The sequence below is a fragment of the Gigantopelta aegis genome, chromosome 8 (assembly GCF_016097555.1).
Source record: "Gigantopelta aegis isolate Gae_Host chromosome 8, Gae_host_genome, whole genome shotgun sequence".
Lineage (NCBI taxonomy): Eukaryota > Metazoa > Mollusca > Gastropoda > Neomphalida > Peltospiridae > Gigantopelta > Gigantopelta aegis.
Window position 1 is genome coordinate 37026346 of NC_054706.1, and position 17643 is coordinate 37043988.

Genomic DNA, 17643 nt, shown 5'->3' on the forward strand with positions numbered 1-17643 from the left:
ATTGTTCTTCACTAAAAATAATTTACCCCTCCTCATTCCTTCCAATTGATATCTGTGGTTATATATCCATTGTTCTTCACTAAAAATAATTTACTCCTCATCATTCCTTCCAATTGATATCTCTGGTTATACATCCATTGTTCTTCACTAAAAATAATTTACTCCTCATCATTCCTTCCAATTGATATCTCTGGTTATACATCCTTTGTTCTTCACTAGATTACTTCACACACATCTTCATTGACGAGGCAGCCCAGGCTCTGGAGATTGAAGTGCTCATTCCCCTGTCTCTGGCTGGAAAAAAGACGCGGATAGTGTTAGCTGGAGACCACATGCAGGTACAGGCACAAGGCTTGCTCTTATATACATTTATTCATTTCATTTCAACTTCTTTTAGTGCTTATATCCAATTACGGTTCAAGCATGCTGTACTGGGCATACACCTCAGCTATCTGAGCTGTCTGTCCAGGACAGTGAGTTAGTTCTTAGTGGTTAGTAAGAGAGAAGAGGTTGTATTGGTCATTAAAACACGCTCTGGGTGGGAGCCGGTACCGGGCTGCGAACTCTGTACTTAACTACCAGCTTTATGTCCGATGGCTATACATATGATTGTCAGTCTGTACATATGTCTATCCGTCTATAAACCTTTTATTTCTGGAGCATATCTTTTTTATCAATTTATATTGGATCAACAAACCTAGCATGCAAGTACAACTAGGTCACCACAACCTACTTTTTATCGCAGCTCTTGTTAATGAGTTAAGAAAATGTTTTAGTGAAATATTGTGATATTATTAGGTCAGGTCATAGAAGCAAGCAGCCCGACCAGAGTCGGTAGCGGGCGAGGGTTTGTTTTGATGATATTGAATTTGCAAATGTCCCTTAGAATTAAAGCCAAATAGAAAATGTGTAATTTCTTGAAGGTAATTTTGACGCATATTTTAGAAACTGAAAATGGAGCTAATTGGTTGATGTTATTCCATGTCATTTGTTTAACTACATAGCTCAGCCCTGAACTGTACTCGGACTTCACCCGGCAGCAAGGTTTCCAGATGACTCTTCTCGAACGTTTGTACGAGTACTACCCACCCGACTGCCCTTGTAAGGTGATGTTGTGCGAGAACTATCGCTCTCACTCGGCCATAGTGGAATTCACATCAGAGCTGTTCTACGACAACAAACTGATCACCAGCGGAAACCTGACTGCACATAGCAGCATTTATCCTCTCACGTTCTACATGGCCAAGGGAGAGGAAATACAGCATCAGAACAGTACAGGCTTTTTCAACAACTCAGAGGTCAGTTTCAGTCCAGAATTTGAAATTTAATGCCATTAGCATGAAATAAACCAAATTTTGTTTAATGTGCACTTGCACATTTTCAACAATACTAATTAGTATGTATGTAGCAGCTGCCATTAATGTATGGGTATGTTTTTCTACTGATGTTTTGAAAAGCCAACATGATCAAAGAACACATTATTTTACAGCATCTCTGACATTTGTTTCAAATCAGTTATACTAAAAATTAAAGTAGAAACAGTGGATTAACCGTGTTTAGAAGCCTATACATATTAATTAAAATGAATATTTGAATGTCAGAGAAATTTGTGATTTATATCTACAGTAAACTACTTTTAGAACGAACATGCTTATAACAATCTACCGGTTAGAACGAACTGATTTTAAAGTCCCGATTTCCCCCCCCCCCTATATAGTATTAATAAATTTTAATGTATAGAACGAATTATGTATAGCAAATTAACTGTTAAAATGAACCAATTGTTTGCTTCAAAATTGTAAATTTCAGTGTAAATTAGTGCATATACAGCGAACCGATCATAATTGTTTTGTATCTTATTTGTATCTTATCAATCAGTAGCATTAACGGCAATGCATCAAAAACGACTATACTAATAAGATCAGTCAGATAATGTCCGCATGTATTTACGTAGTCGATTGGCATCAATTAAGAGGGTAATGTATTGAACAATTAACGGTATGTTCTCACTTCACTGCTATTGTTCGCTTGTTTAAGTCCCCATTGTTTCCTTGACATTTTGCCGGTATCCCAACAAGAAGATTGTCACCTGCAACTCACTTGCATCTTATTAATCAGTAGCATTAGCGACAATGCATCCAAAACGTTTGCACTGATAAGTCCAATCAGATCACGTCTGCTTGTCGTGGAATTTTTATTTATATAGACGCAAAAACAACAACAATAACATAATGCTTTAAACTCAAAGCAATACCAATAAACTACTTTTAAGATGGAAGAACATAAAAAAAAAATCAAATACCCTGCAATATGGAACGGTCTGAAATGTAAACTTGTAAAAGTGTTTGTCAATTAACCAGATTTGGAATATATTTGGTTTTATTTATTTGTGCTACGTTGCTAATTCATATTTGTTGTGTGATAATGGTTGTGAATTTCAACTCTACTGCCTGTCTTGTTAAAGGTAGGTGTCATTTGAGTAATTTTGTTGATTTTGGGAGCTGTATTTGTTGTGATATTCGTGTTTTGCAAGTTTGTTTGAAAACTTTGAGAGGCCATGATCGGGTAAACAGGGACACTTGTCACTTGTCAGTCTACACGATTCATGATAGATTACTAATTTATTAAATGTATATTCCACTTTTTAAAACTTGAATCTGTGTCCTCCTTGATAGCAAACATTTTTCAGGTATGAAATCTGCTATATTAAAACTGTGAAGTAAATAAAATCAAATAAATTGTAAAAATTAAATTTTTGTCTTACCGTGATGGCAGTTTCAACTTTTGTGGTTAACTCCATTTCTCCACAAACTGTAAGTTTGAGACCAATAGTTGCACCTATGTATTAATTCAAATTCTTTAGCTAAATATTACATTTCCGTGATTATGTTGATTAGCCACAAACTATAAGCCCTTGATCTATGAAACTGATTAAATGTATCACTATAGGTTTATGAAATTGTGGAACGAGTGGAAGAACTTCAGAGGAAATGGCCTGACGACTGGGGACCTCTAGAAGACAACAGTATTGGTGTACTAGCTCCATACACGGATCAAGTCAGTACCTTTCAATTTTGTACACAGTTTGTCTTCTCAGCTGTATTCTGTACAAAAATCTATTTACTGTTATTTAATACTTAACAGCTTAAACACTTGTACAATCAGTGTAAAAAACAACAACATTTATTTGAAGTATTTTCAGCATGATATTAGCTGCATGTATAAATAACGGGTTAAGATAGAGAATGCACTCACATGTTTGAATTCATGAAAAATAATGAGCTCACCCTTGTGGGACATGTGACTTATTGTTCACAAATTCACGTTTCCTCCTACATTCTCCACAACATGTTGGTTATTTTCTAAACTTATCTTTTGAAGGTTCAGAGGATTCGTGCTGAAATGAGAAAGAAGAAAATGTTCAACGTGGCTGTAGAAAGAGTCCTGAATGTTCAAGGTTAGCCATAGTTGAATATTCTTTATTGGTTGCATAATCCGATGGTGATAATATGGAATACTCAGTAATATAAGATGCCAATAGATGGCATTGGTATATGGCAGTCATTGGTATATGGCAGTCATTAAAGCAGGGAACGCTTTGTTAAGTATCACGTCTCAATTTGCTATGCAGGTTTCAAAGATCACTACATAATTCTCTAATGTTAAATTGTGGTTGCTGAACAATTTTAAATTCTTTGCAGTGAGGCAAGGGAACAGTTGCACTAGTTTATAGCTACTGTAAACTGGATTAATATTGCAACATGGTTTTTTTTGTGAATACGCTCCTTGGCGCATGTTCGCGACATTTAAATTTTGTGATTGACCATCAGTATCTGTAAATAAAAAAAAGTAGAAGGAAAAAAGGGCCAATATTGCCTATGTCGGTCTGAAAAAACACCTTATTGTCAGTGTGTTTGTTATTAATTTATAGTGTCAGGAAAAGCTTGTTTCCTGTTACTCGACATCAGACAATTGTCTCTAGTTCTGAGAAAAAAGAATTACGCACCTGGGCCCTGTTCCATGAAACGACCTTAGCCCTAAGATCACCTTAAGTGCGTAGCTACCTTATGCACTTAAGGCAATCTTAGCGCTAAGATCGCTTCGTGGAACGGGGCCCTGGCATATAACAGGAACACAGCTCATGGTTTTATTCGTTAACAATTACCTATGTATCGATAGCCGAAACAAGCAACATTTAGTCGCCACTGATTGGAGTGGAGCTCACTAGTAAATAGTAGAGAATTTTGAATTTAATTTCTGGAACGAGAGTACTGGCGTATGCAATACAGACTGAAAATGTTTTTCACATGCCCTTGAATGTTTTGGTTTAGACATGTACCGCTACCTACAAAAAACAAACTTTAATCATAAAAATTATGACCATATGCTACTGGATCTGAATACATTGAATGATAATTATTATGTCTGTATTTAGTTTTTTTTTCCTTCATGGTGTACTAGTGTATAGAAAATCAGACACCACATAAGCACACTTTAACCTGAAAAATAATGCATGCATATAAATTTCCTGACTTGAGGTTGGGCTCAAACGACATGAAATTAATACGCACACAATTTTCCCCGTTTACAGTAAGTTTATAAAGTATACTGTATATATGGTTTATAGCTATATTATAAAGTATACTGTATATATGGTTTATAGCTATATTATAAAGTATATTGTACATATGGTTTATAGCTATATTATAAAATATACTGTATATATGGTTAACTAATTATTGCTGGCATTTGTTATGTAGGAAAGCAGTATCGTGCAATTGTGCTGAGCACTGTGCGTACGAGACACACCTGCCGGTCTGACACGAGCGAGGAGGATATCATGGACTATGGCTTCCTGTCCAACGTCAAGTTGCTCAACACCGCCATCACCCGCGCTCAGTCTCTCGTCATGGTCGTTGGAGACCCAGTGTCCTTGTGTCTGGTTGGAAAATGTCGGTAAGAAGTAGCAAATCTCTCATTTCAAAGAGGCGATACAGTGTTCTTGCTGCTCCATTTAAGCAGGGCGGCCCACCCCGCTATTGCATTTTGCCGCACCCTCCTTTTACGTTCTCCGCCCTCCTTTATTTTTCTGCGCCCCTCTTTATTTTCCAGCACCCTGTTATATTTTTCAGCATCTATCTCCGCTATTTCCAAGTGCACACTTTTTTCCACACAAAAAACCCAGAAAAACAACGATCAGTCTGCTCTAGAAGGAAACAAGCCACTTTGTGTACGAAAAAGCAATTGACAAAACATTTACGACAGTTACCGTACAGTGTAATTTAACAGTATTTTTAACAGCCTCTATTTTGTCCCATACCTGTATCCATTTATATGTTTAATACAAACAAGAAAAGTTATATTTTATTTGAGCAATGAAAACATTTTTATTTTTTACGGATTCGGCAATCTCCGATTAAAAAAAACCCACCTCAATTATTTGGTGCCAAATTTGTCAGGTGATCAGAACGGTCATTCTGTCTTTTGATTCCACAAACTATCGTCTGATATTTTGTCCTCTATTGGTTGTAACTGATGATTTTTACTTTCTGTTATTTCCGTCATTCTGTTTATTCAGCAGTTCTTTATAAAATATTATAAACTTTTCATTTTGGGGGGGATATCACCGCTTATAAAAACAACGGAAGTGGTAGTGTTTATCTTTAAAATAATTTATCTTGGGTGCCAAATAATATATACACCATCTGTACAAAAACGAAACTACTTTTTATCAGCTGGCGATAATATCACAGAGATCGATTTATAACAAATAAAAAAAAATGTATCCGACATTAGGGGATCACTTTATAAACATCTTTATTGTTTTTCGTATATCTTGAAATCTTTATTAAAAATTATAATATTAAATCTTTGATCGGTTCAGCAAAACCGGAACTGTCCATGAATGTCAGACCGTTCACTAGTTTAGTTTTTAAAAAGACGAGTCTGCTTATATTATTTATAAACTTTTTTGCACTTTTTTGTAGGCAAAATAAGAAGTATGTTTTTCCACAGAGTCAACCAACATACAACAATATGGTAACCAAGCTCCCCCACCCACCTTTTTTTTTGCTTTTTTTTTTTTTTGCTTTTCGTTTATTGGTGTTTTTTTAATGGTGTGGTGCCGCGCGGCCGCCCTCCTTTAATTTTTACCCAGCGAGAACACTGCGATATCAGCTGATGCTAAACCATATAAAGCTTATAAAGCTACTTTAAGACATTTACTCATTTACATGTTTTTCATCTAAGAATTTAGGGCCAAATTTATGAAGCCCATTTTTCTTAAATGCAGGGGTTTGAGCATTGTAAGTTTATGTAGTTACACGCATGTAAGACATAAACACGTTTTGTAAATTCTGTCTTTAAAGATCATAGAAGGAAGAATTTAAACACTGAGCCATTTATATTTCAGAAAGGTGTGGGAGTATTTTATAGAGATTTGCAGTCAGAACAGCAGTTTCCACGGCCTCACCTGGAGTCAGCTACGCTCACAGCTTGAGAGTGCGGAGATGGCCAAGACGTATGTGCTAAATCCACTGGCCCCCGAGTTTGTTCCAAACAGGCTGTTCCATGTGACAATTGGTGAAGCTGAGAACTTTATGCAAAATCAGCAGTCGTTTGCCCATTCCTCATCACAGCAACATCATGGTGCCCATCATCCAGCAGCAGCAGCAGCTTATGGTTCTCCATTAGTGACTCCGGTAGGTGTACACTATGTTGATTACTCTTCACAGTCATGCGGGGGCAAGACATAGTACAGTAGTAAACTGATCTTTTGATGCGCAGTCGGTCTATGATTGATTCCAGTCAGTGGGCCCTTTGGGCTATTTCATGTTCCATGTCAGTACACCACAAGTGGTATATTAAAGGCTGTGGTATGTGCTATCCTGTCTTTGGGATGGTGCATGTAAAAGATCTCTTGCTACTAATGGAAAAATGTAGTGGGTTTCCTCTAAGACTATATGCCAAAATTACCAAATGTTTGACATCTAATAGCTGATGATTAATAAATCAATGTGCTCTAGTGGTGTTGTTAAACAAAACAAACTTTACTTCACAGTTATGCATGGTTGGGACGTAGCCCAGTGGTAATGGGTGCGGTCTGTTTAGGATTGATTCCAGTCGGTGGGCCCTTTGGGCTATTTCTCGTTCCAGCCAGTGTTGTGTTTATATTTGACATTAGTAAACATTTGCTATATAAATAATTTTCTTCTGTTCTGTACATATGAGCCATTCATGATTTTGATTTGCCAAAAATAAGAAATACTTTAATATTTGTAGGCCATTTTTCTTACAAACGGGTCAAGTGGGATGTAGCCCAGTGGTAAAGTGCTCACATGATGTGTGGTCAGTGTGGGATCGATCCCCATTGGTGGGCTTATTGGGCTATTTCTCGTTCTATCCAGGCACTGTGATTGGTGTATCAAAGGCGTGGTATGTGCGGGTTTCCTCTCTAAGACTGTATGTCAAAATTACCATTGACATCCAGTGATTAATAAATCTGTGCTCTAGTGGTGGTGTTAAACAAAACAAACTTTTAACTTTAAATGCATTATTATCATTAACCAGCTGAGTTGGTTGAATGAATGCATTTTTAACGGGGTTTTTAGCATTTGTTACTAGCCTGACTTGACAAGTACTAGCCTCGGTTGTCAGGCTAGCATATGGCAAACTATTCTCCACTGATCCATTAACACATAACTTTGACATAGGCACCAGAAGATGAAAACAAGTGCTGGGGCCAGTAATTTATTACTTTGCCTTCCCTTCACAAAGTCCAAGATTATTCCTATGACTGGAATTCTTGAACAATTTTCTGATGGAACTGTGACAAATTATTCACACCCATATCCCAGGAAGGACCAATGTACTTTCTTAGAGCTGCAAGGCAAGAGCCCACAGAATTTTGTTCCAAACCCCCGTATCTGACCAGTATTACAATGAGACCAGTATTACAATGTAAACCTACCAGTTTTAATGCTATATTTCAGAAAAATTGCCTATGGGACTGAAAATATATTGTGAGATCCACAAATAGAAAAATATTTTGTAACGTAAATATTTTGCAATCTATATGTAGTTTGACAGTTCATTACAAACATATAACAAAATGTTAAGTTTGTTTTTTCACAAAAACTATTTTTTAATGTTCTATTAAGGTTAAGATGAATAGTTTTTTGGGTGGTTGAGGGGTGGGGAGGGGCAGTAATAATCCACCCCAAACATAAATTTGGGTATATAGGGAATAGTTATGAATTGCTGTGAGTTTTAATGGGATAAGAAAACATGATGTTTTTCAATGCCTTAATAGGACTACTACAGCTAATGTTATTAGGAGCTTTGCACAAATAGGCCTGAGACACTGGCTAAGTACAAGTTTGTATTTGGATCCTAATACAAGAAGATAGCATAATCATTGTTTTTCTTTATTTGGGATATCTGTACATTTTGAAAAGTGTTAATGGTATGAATATAGCTACTGTCGAAAGGTCAAATACACCGCGACACTCGAACCAAAAACAAAGTCCCAAGTTACACTTATACGTTACTGACCGAATGGTTCAGTCGAACTACACGATGGGTCGAAATCTTTCTCGAGCACCGACGGGGTTTGAGCCAACGGGATTCAACTGTGTATATATATATATATATATTATATAAAATTGAGGCTTATAAAACAGCATTGTTTAAAGTGGTCAGCAATTTAATTCATTATTTAAATAGATTTTTGTATTGGGTTACTTTTTGTTTGTTGCAGATGTGCCCTCAGCCATTTGTACCTTACTACTCTCTACCATTCTATCATGGACACGGATATTATGGTCCAATGATGTGCCGACCTGTTGTTCCTCGCAGACAGAATAGTCCGGTTAGCAGCAGAACGGTATCGCCTAAACCTTCATCACAGCCCGTGTCATCTGTTGGACCAAAACTGCGAATCAATGGGGTGAAGCCAAGCATTGAGCCATTTATTGAAGCGTCTCCCCTTTCTAGCCCGGGAGCTGTGCCTGTCCGAGCTATTTACAAACAGTCCAAAGGTCGTGTGATGATGATACCCCCGAGAATGCCCATGCCCTACCCTCCATACTATCCCATGATGCCTCCATATCTGTACATGCCAGAGGACCCGAGGTACAGCATGCAACCTCATCCGTACATCTTTCATGGACCACGACTACCATATCCACCAGTGTATCCATACCCAACTCATCTGCCTTCAGGCCCAGAACATCCTCACCATTCGGGATCTGTTCGTCGTGCAAGTAACTCGCCAGAAATTCCTGTAGAAAGGATCCGACCGTCAGTGGCAGGACAGCCGATCCGACTGATGCCTGGTGTTGTGCATGTTCCTCCACACTTGTTTCAGAAAGGTTCTCCAGATTCTGATCGAGGATCCTCTTATTCCTCTTCCCCAGCCATCAGTCCGCCATCTGCGCCACAGAGAGATACTGAAAGAGAGGGCACTCCTGAACGACATGCAACTCCCACCGAGTTGAGATCAACTCCCACTGAGATGAGAGGAACCCCTGTAGAAAGAATAGAACCGCCTGTGGAACGAATATCAACTCCCATAGAGAGACGTGGAACTCCTGTGTCTGAACGACCCTACAGTCCAGCAAACTACACTTCAGAGAAAATGTCAAGACATGTCACAAACAGAGATGGTGCAGAGGATGTGTTGAGAGACAAAGTGAATAGGAAGCACAGACCTGGTCAAGGAAATCTCAAGTTGAATACAGGATTCAGTAGACAGTTTAGCGATGATCTGCCAACACCTACAGAAATTGTCGATCTTGTACGAATGATTGAGGAAAGCATTGAAGAAACAAATGAAGATGCTGATTCAGCTGAATGTGCTCCAATGAGGATCGAGATCAAAACTAATGGACCTGCTAATCAGAAGCACAGGGAACAAATAGCCAGATGCTCTTCTGAATCTCCATCGTCAGATCGGAATGGAGAGAAGTTATCTTACGCTGGGGTGTTGAGGAAACACTCATTGCCTGATCCTCCAACTTCTTTAGACAGTGGCAGCATTGAGGAACAGATTGTTGACTATGAGCAACACACGCCTAGGACTCCATCAGGTTTCGTTACTCCGGGGGTCGACATAGACATGGATCCATTTGGCATCCTTAAAAGCTTAAACATTGAGGCACCTTCTCATCACGTTCAGTAAACATGGGACCACAGCATTTGTTATTAAGCATTTTATAGATTAGGTCCTCCTATGAACAGACCTAGATTCATGTATACACACTTTATTGTACAATTGGAAATCATATCCTATCCTATTTGGATAGAATAAATGTTATTACATAAGGTCATACTTTTTATAAATATTTTTTTTTTTATTCATTTTCATAAATATTTCGTTTTCTGAAACAACTCACATCCTCGCTTCCCATGCCTTCCCTTTGTAAAAGGTTATACAATATTACCAGTAATAATAAAGAAGACATTTTTTACATTTAAAATCCCCAAACATTTTGCTCCTGCCAAAAGCAGTTCTTCACATGACAAAGTTACAGATATGAACTGTTAAATAAAAAAAAAATAGGTTGAATTTTTGTCTGGTATAATTAAAAGCAGTTACTGAAGTGTGTATACATTAGTATTTTTCTCATATTTACTTTAATTTCCACATTGCGGTATTTTATATAAAGACTTAATATTTTAAAGTACTTGTAGTATATATAATGGCAACAAATTTTCTGACCTTCCTACTTTGTTTTTCAAACATATTCTCTCAACATTATTTTCATTTGTAGCAGATTCAAATTGAATGAAAAATCATTTCACTTTCTTTTTAAATTACATGAATGATAAATACTACTTTCAGGGCAGTTGTATATTTTCAAAATACATTTACTTAAACATTTAAAATCTCAGATTTAAAAAAATAAATAAATGGCAATATCATAGCTGTATTATAGTTCATAAAATTCTTTGTTGTCTGCACTTATTTGATGCACATTCGGCACTGTGTTCATTTATGTGTATATTTATTAGTATGTTTGAAAGGTTAGACGTGAATTATGTGTAACATTTATTTGTTGGTATATTAGTAGCTTTGAGAAGTTAAATGTAAATTATGTGTAACACTTTTTAATTGATATGTATTTTGTTACTCTGGTTTTGTTATATATATTTTCTGAAAATATATTTAATTGTTAAAGAAACATATAAGATGTGAAGTGGTTTCTTCTTCTTTTTCTGAACATTTCAAGATCTGGTTTACAAAAACAAAATCCCAAAAGACATAGTTAACTGTATTTTCACGATTTGCAGTTTGATTTCACATGCTGAATAAATCCTAGACCTATAGGTCCTAGACCAATGAAATCTGGTTCATAAATGCATCTTTGAATGTTCATATTGATGCATGTTAAAAATATATTTTTAAAAATATACATTGTATTAAATGTAAATTTTTAATTATAATTCTTTGCAATTAGCTAAATGTATTTGTTTAAATTCAATCGGATTAAAGGTGCTGTCTTAAAGTGGCATAACGTCAAATTCACTTATTATTTATTAATTTTTGATTTAAAAATGTAATATTATACCTTCAACTATATGCCCATTAAAAATTACAATCAAATAATTTAATTTACACCCCCCCCCCCCCCCCGAAAAAAACAAAACCAAAAACCCCAACCCCAACAAAAAAACCCAAAAAAAAACGACTCCAACTTTTATTGGATAATTTTAAGAGGAATACCAACGGAATCGGACGTGTTAACAGTCAGTGTGCCAGGTTTTGTGGATTTTCCAATTTAACAAGACTTGTTGCAATGTTATAAGACAGGAATCCGATTGTACTGAATACGACTGTTTATAAGCACATTTCAATTTCAATATTTCAGTTGTTTATGTAACGTTTATATTTGGGATTGGTGAATTTGTAGTTAGTCACATATAAATGTAAAAGTAGCAAAATATGACCCCTGTAACTAATATACTGTAACTTTAATAATGAATATCCCATCACAAATTTCTTTTATAAAATTAATAAAAAAATTAAGTTTAATTGATAATTTTTTGAGATGAATATATGGGTACAGCTATGAGTGACACCTAGTCAGTTATATGAGAGGCAAGACCGTTAATTCTACAGAATTGTCGGTCTTTGCCAGGAAACGTTAGTAATAACTCCCACCTGCTCCACTCTCACCTGGTAAGGTTCAGGAGAACAGTCTTTTTTTGCTCATGGCGAAGACTGGAATTATTGTCCTTATAGTAAATTTTAACTAATTACAGGGATGTGAGAGCTATGTGAAAACGCGTAAATGCATTTTTCCATTTCGTCGAAAAAAACAAAAACATGATGTTCAATACTGTTGACCACACAAGGTTCATTTGCCTGTTAATATATTAGCCTGTTAAGTTGTACACTATAAAAACAGTTGCGACAAGACTTGTTTTATTAAAGTAGTTGAATGTATATTTAAACAAAAAAGTGAATTTATTAAAACCATAGTCATGTGCACATTTTGCATTTATTTTAGTAAATGATGTTACAGGATGGGAATGTATGAATGCAGCTTTAATGTGGAGTTGTAATCACATTTAATCAAGATTTGGTATTCCTGTCATTGAAGTGTGGCCATTTCATATTTATGCAAAAATATCTACTGTTTATACAACTATAAATGTTATAACCATTATAGTCTTGGATATATGAAAGTAATTTTTTTTCAGATTTTTGTGTTCCAGATAAATTTCTATTGTGATATTAATTGATGCATTGTTACACATGTATGTACTGTATTAATTGTTTGATGGGTTGAGGAGGTGGTGTGTTTTTTGATGGGTTGTTGGTGTTGTTTGGGGTTTTTGGGGGGGAGGGGCAGTAATTAGCTGGAGAAAATTAATTGTTTAAAATCTAGTACTAATGGTGATAATGTGATTTGAATATACTAGTACCTACATATTGGGCCAAGGGAAAAACCACAATCTCCTAATAGTGTTTTGAATAGCCATTCTTTACCTGTCACTATGAGGACAGGAAATCATTATAAAATTAATAAACAGTAACCCAGAGTTATACAAGAAACAGATAGTTCAAAATATATTATTTTAGATTGTTGATAGCAAAACATGGCAAAAGACTATAAGAAAATGTTCTCACTTTTATTAAAGATTAATGATATTGTGTTGGGAAGTGCGTATAAGAACGGTGTACTTTGGGGGGGGGGGGGGGGGGGGGGAGCAGTCTCTTACTTTGAAACATAATAAGAACCCTGGTGAGAATGTTTTAACCTTTCTGTTATTGTCAGCATATTTGTAAGAAAAATATTTTCACTGGAATACATTTTATGATGTGCATCAGTGACCACAGACAAGTTATTTTTTTTACAAACTCCCTTGTCTACATATGATCCTTTTACTGTGAATCTTGTCAGAACAAAAGAAAGTTATGTAAATGTGTTCAATTCTTGCTTGTGCACATACACACCGTAAAACACAGTAAAACAGTGAACAGGCAACGTGTAGTTGGTCACCATTAGATGCAGTTGCCATTAGTAGTCCGGATTAGATGCAGTTCTGCTTGATGGCTGTATTACTCCTGGGACACAACCAGCTGGAACTATAGAGCCACACACTGCTGTTATTACCATAGAAACATATTTATGTCAAATTATTTGTTAACCTAGCCATTATGTAGACTGTACTATGCTTTTATAAGTGGTATATTGTTCACGACTCAAAAAATTGAGGAAAACAAGAGGCAATTGCCACTCAAAATATACAACATGCTTTCTGATAATCATTTTCACATGCAGCTTTTGCTTTCCATCTAAAAGTATTAGAGAGCTATTCAGCTTATGAAATTAGTTCTAACTGTGTCGATATTAGGATGACCAATTTTTAAATTGGCCTTAAAAATTGTGTTTCAGGGAACATGCTGAAATATGTTTAGGTAGGGTAGGTCGGCTGGGTTTTTAAAATAATATTTTTTTATAGCTTCATTAATCCCGGCAGATCCAGTTATAAGAAAAGAAGTTATGTATGCACTCTTTTCGCCTATATATTAATGAAAAATTGAAAACGAGATACAATACATAGCAAAACAAATTATGGTCAACCCTTTTTTCTGGGTAAGGTCGGATTCCTGAAAACACACAAATTTTAAAAAATAGAAGCACAAAGGAAAAGAAATGTAAATGATTTGTAAAGTTACATAAAGTTCGACCAAAGTTTATATCAGTCTAGAACTGTTTGTCAGTTTCTAGTATTTGTTTCCAGATTAAAAAGTTAAAAGCAGATATTACTTTCCATTCCACAAAATGGATTTGAAGCTTTTTTACATTACAGAATCAATAAAACGGTCCTGAATTGTACCATATTAGTCTTGTTATAGTATCAAACACTGAAACACATAGAGCCATATCTTAGTACTATATTATGCCACATGCCAGTGACATTTAGACCATTTTTGCTAGTTGTATGCTGGAAACATGTTACTGCTTCTGTAATAAGATTAGTATTTGTAATATGTAAATATACAACATAAATACAAGGATGAAACTAGAATAATATTTGACGGTGTAATGAGAGCTTAGATAAGATTAGCCTAGCCATTATGTAGATTATACTACACTAGTGTAAGCGGTATATTACTCCAGGCTTGAAATTGTATAGCAATATATTGTTTAGCACCAGTGCCAAGAACATCCAGTGCCTAATTCTAATATAAGTAAACACTTCAAATTGCTTGTGTGCAGGAGAGCATAATTTAGGTCAACATTAACAATACACAATCATAGTAAAATATATGTAGATTCAATTTGTGATGTTTTTCATTAATGTTTTGTTTCTTGAATTGAAATGCAAAAGATAGTCTGTTACAAGAACAGGTTTGGCAGTGGAATGTGACAGTTTGGCAGTGGAATGTGACAATGTGGAATGACTTCTAATAGTTATGAGCCAAATTTACGAAGCCTGTTTTTTCTTAAATGCATGTGTTTAAACATTATAAATGTAGGTAGTTACATGCGTGTAAGACATAAACAGGCTTTGTAAATTCAGCCCTATATTTTTAGTTTACTGAAAACTTATCTACCACAAATTAAAATGCGATTTATAAAATTATAAAGCTTTAAGAGTTGTTAGAACCTATTTTATGAACTTGAATGTAAAATATAATAACAAATTGAAAGGTGATTTATGAAATTAAAAGGCTGTAAGAGTTACTAGAACTGAGAACTTACAATAACAGACTTGTTAAAAAGGTGATTGCAGCCATTACTAGATTTCATAACTTCTGAAATTGAGAAATGTGAAGAAAATATACCCATTGTGGAATATTTTCAAAATATATTTATTTCATTATGATGAAATCTTTGGAATAAATAACTATAAATTTTTAGGTTTCACCAGGGATTTTATACACTCATAAAAAAAAAAGTCAGGGTTTGTTTAGTTTTTTTCTGTATTATTCATTTCATACATTTTGTTTGTGAGTGGTAGTTACATTGCATGCATTGGAAGGGTGGGTGGGTGTAAATTTGCATATGATGAATTTAATTTATGTCAGTTATGAAATATGTTTGCATTGGGATTTGTCTAGACTGAACAGTGACAAAGTCCTGGATTTTACAGCAATCATTATATGGTTAGAAGTAGATGTACCATTTATGTATCATCAGAATACTGAAGAGTATATACTATTGTTACTTCAGATTAAGGCTTGCTTGCCATAAACGTGATTCTGTGTACAGAAATGTCCTTTTTCATATCTGTGTTTTCACAAGCGGATTGGGTCACATGTCGAAGTGTATCTTAGTTCAAAAGTAAACACTTCATGTTACGATGGTCACCGTTCTGAAAAACTTATGCAAAAACAAATCGCTCATTAATTGACTTTTTTTTTTACTTCTCCAGCATTCTGAATGCCTGTGCGTGGAATCGTGTATATGAAATAGGTACTATGTAATTGTATATGCATTATATTGATAAATTTGTGCACGGAAATGCATTGATGGGAAGCAGGCCTAGTATTTGCGAACAGATCCCCTGAACATCGGGAGTCCAAATCTGACAAAAGCTCAACACAGTCTGTACATTGTACAGTTAGTGAGTAGGTCTGTAGGGATAGATCGTTCCAGACTGCTTTGTGTTGTTTGAGGTGTATAATACAAGACAGCAGATCACATTTGTTATGTATGAAGCACTGTGTAATAAGATCTTATACATGTAAGTATGTAAAATATTTTGGTTTGTTTGTTATATTTAAATATATTTTTTCTTTGCTGTGTTTTTTTTTGTGGTGTGGCAGCCATTTTTCTGGCCCATCTGCTGAGAGCAAGTCACATGATTCTGGTGTCAGAAGTACAGTAGAAAACAAAGCTCTTGCTTGTGGTCTAAAGGTATTAGCATGCAGGAAAATCAGAATAGTCTGTATAAAAGTTAGTTAAAATAACTTACTACTCTAATAAATAAAAGCCCACAATTTTTTTTCTCTCTTGCATGTTACATTTGCCAGTTGAGTTTTCAGTATGTTTTACTGAAGAGAAGAGTGGATGACGGGCTCTATTCATGGATGGCGATTGCTAGCAGATGAATGGTGGCAGCTGGGGTTTGCCATTCACCTTCTTCTTTTTTGGTGTCATCTGGCAGACTGTAAATGTCAATAAGGGACATTCCAGTTGTGTCTCCCCTCCTCCCCCAATCTCCTAACTTTACAGGCCTGAACATTTAAAATGTTTTACCATCTCCGTGAGTAACTGGAAAGTCTTGGCATTGAATCACTCCTTCCATCATGGAGACTTCAACTAGTGAATGTAACATGCATGAGAATAGTGTATTGTAGTCATATATATCCAAGTACAAGCATTATTGAACACCTTTCGGAATTCAATATTGCCTGGTATGTGTTGTCCTGTCAGAGGGTGCAATAAAAGATCCCTTGCTATTAATGTAGTGGGTTTCTTCTTTAAGACTACGTCAAAGTGACCAAATGTTTGATATCCAATAGCCAATGATTAATAAATCTGTTCTCTAGATGTGTCATGAAACAAAACAAATTTTAACTTTTTTATCAACTAGTGAATGTAACAGGCAAGAGAATATATTGTAGTCATTCATATATATATATATTATATATATTATCTGTCTATCTATAGTCTGTCCCATTCTACAAAAAAGTTTTTTTTATAAATGTTTGGTTTGACATTAAAAGAAAAGTAAGTGTTTTGGAAATAACCAAAAAATACGAACTATTTTTGTGTGCAATTTAGAACAGTCGGCTTAGAAATAAATAACTTGTAGTAAATTTCATAGTATGAAAGAAAAAACAAAGTTCCGTGAGAGTGACTGTAAGTACAAGCATTATTAGACACCTGTCAGAATTTATATTGCCTTTATAAAGGTGCCACTGGGTTTTATCCACAATAACAGGTTTGCTGTTATATTACTTTAGACTTAGAAAGAATATTAGTTTAAGCTGTTAATAGTTTAGTGGAATCCTGATTCTGTGGACATGTGAAATACATTCAGCAGATGTGGCCATGTAAAGTGTTAGGATTGCTGCACCAGTTTCTTTAGCTTGTAGTGGCAGCAGAGTTTGTATTGTAAACTTCTGGATGCTTATGGTATTAAAGTTATATTATTCTTCTGTCACGTTTTATTTGTTTA

General features: G+C 35.3%; 1 protein-coding gene across 1 annotated transcript in view; it reads left to right on the forward strand.

The window, feature by feature from the left end:
- LOC121378948 (probable helicase with zinc finger domain) overlaps positions 1 to 17623 on the forward strand; it is a 53323-nt gene extending 35700 nt beyond the window's left edge. The window contains exons 18-24 of the mRNA XM_041507341.1: positions 220 to 338; positions 1005 to 1298; positions 2950 to 3057; positions 3382 to 3457; positions 4761 to 4956; positions 6413 to 6701; positions 8759 to 17623. Coding sequence (XP_041363275.1) covers positions 220 to 338; positions 1005 to 1298; positions 2950 to 3057; positions 3382 to 3457; positions 4761 to 4956; positions 6413 to 6701; positions 8759 to 10180 — 2504 coding nt within the window. The 3' untranslated portion in view covers positions 10181 to 17623. The remainder of the gene's footprint in view (positions 1 to 219; positions 339 to 1004; positions 1299 to 2949; positions 3058 to 3381; positions 3458 to 4760; positions 4957 to 6412; positions 6702 to 8758) is intronic.
- The last annotated feature ends 20 nt before the right edge of the window (positions 17624 to 17643 follow it).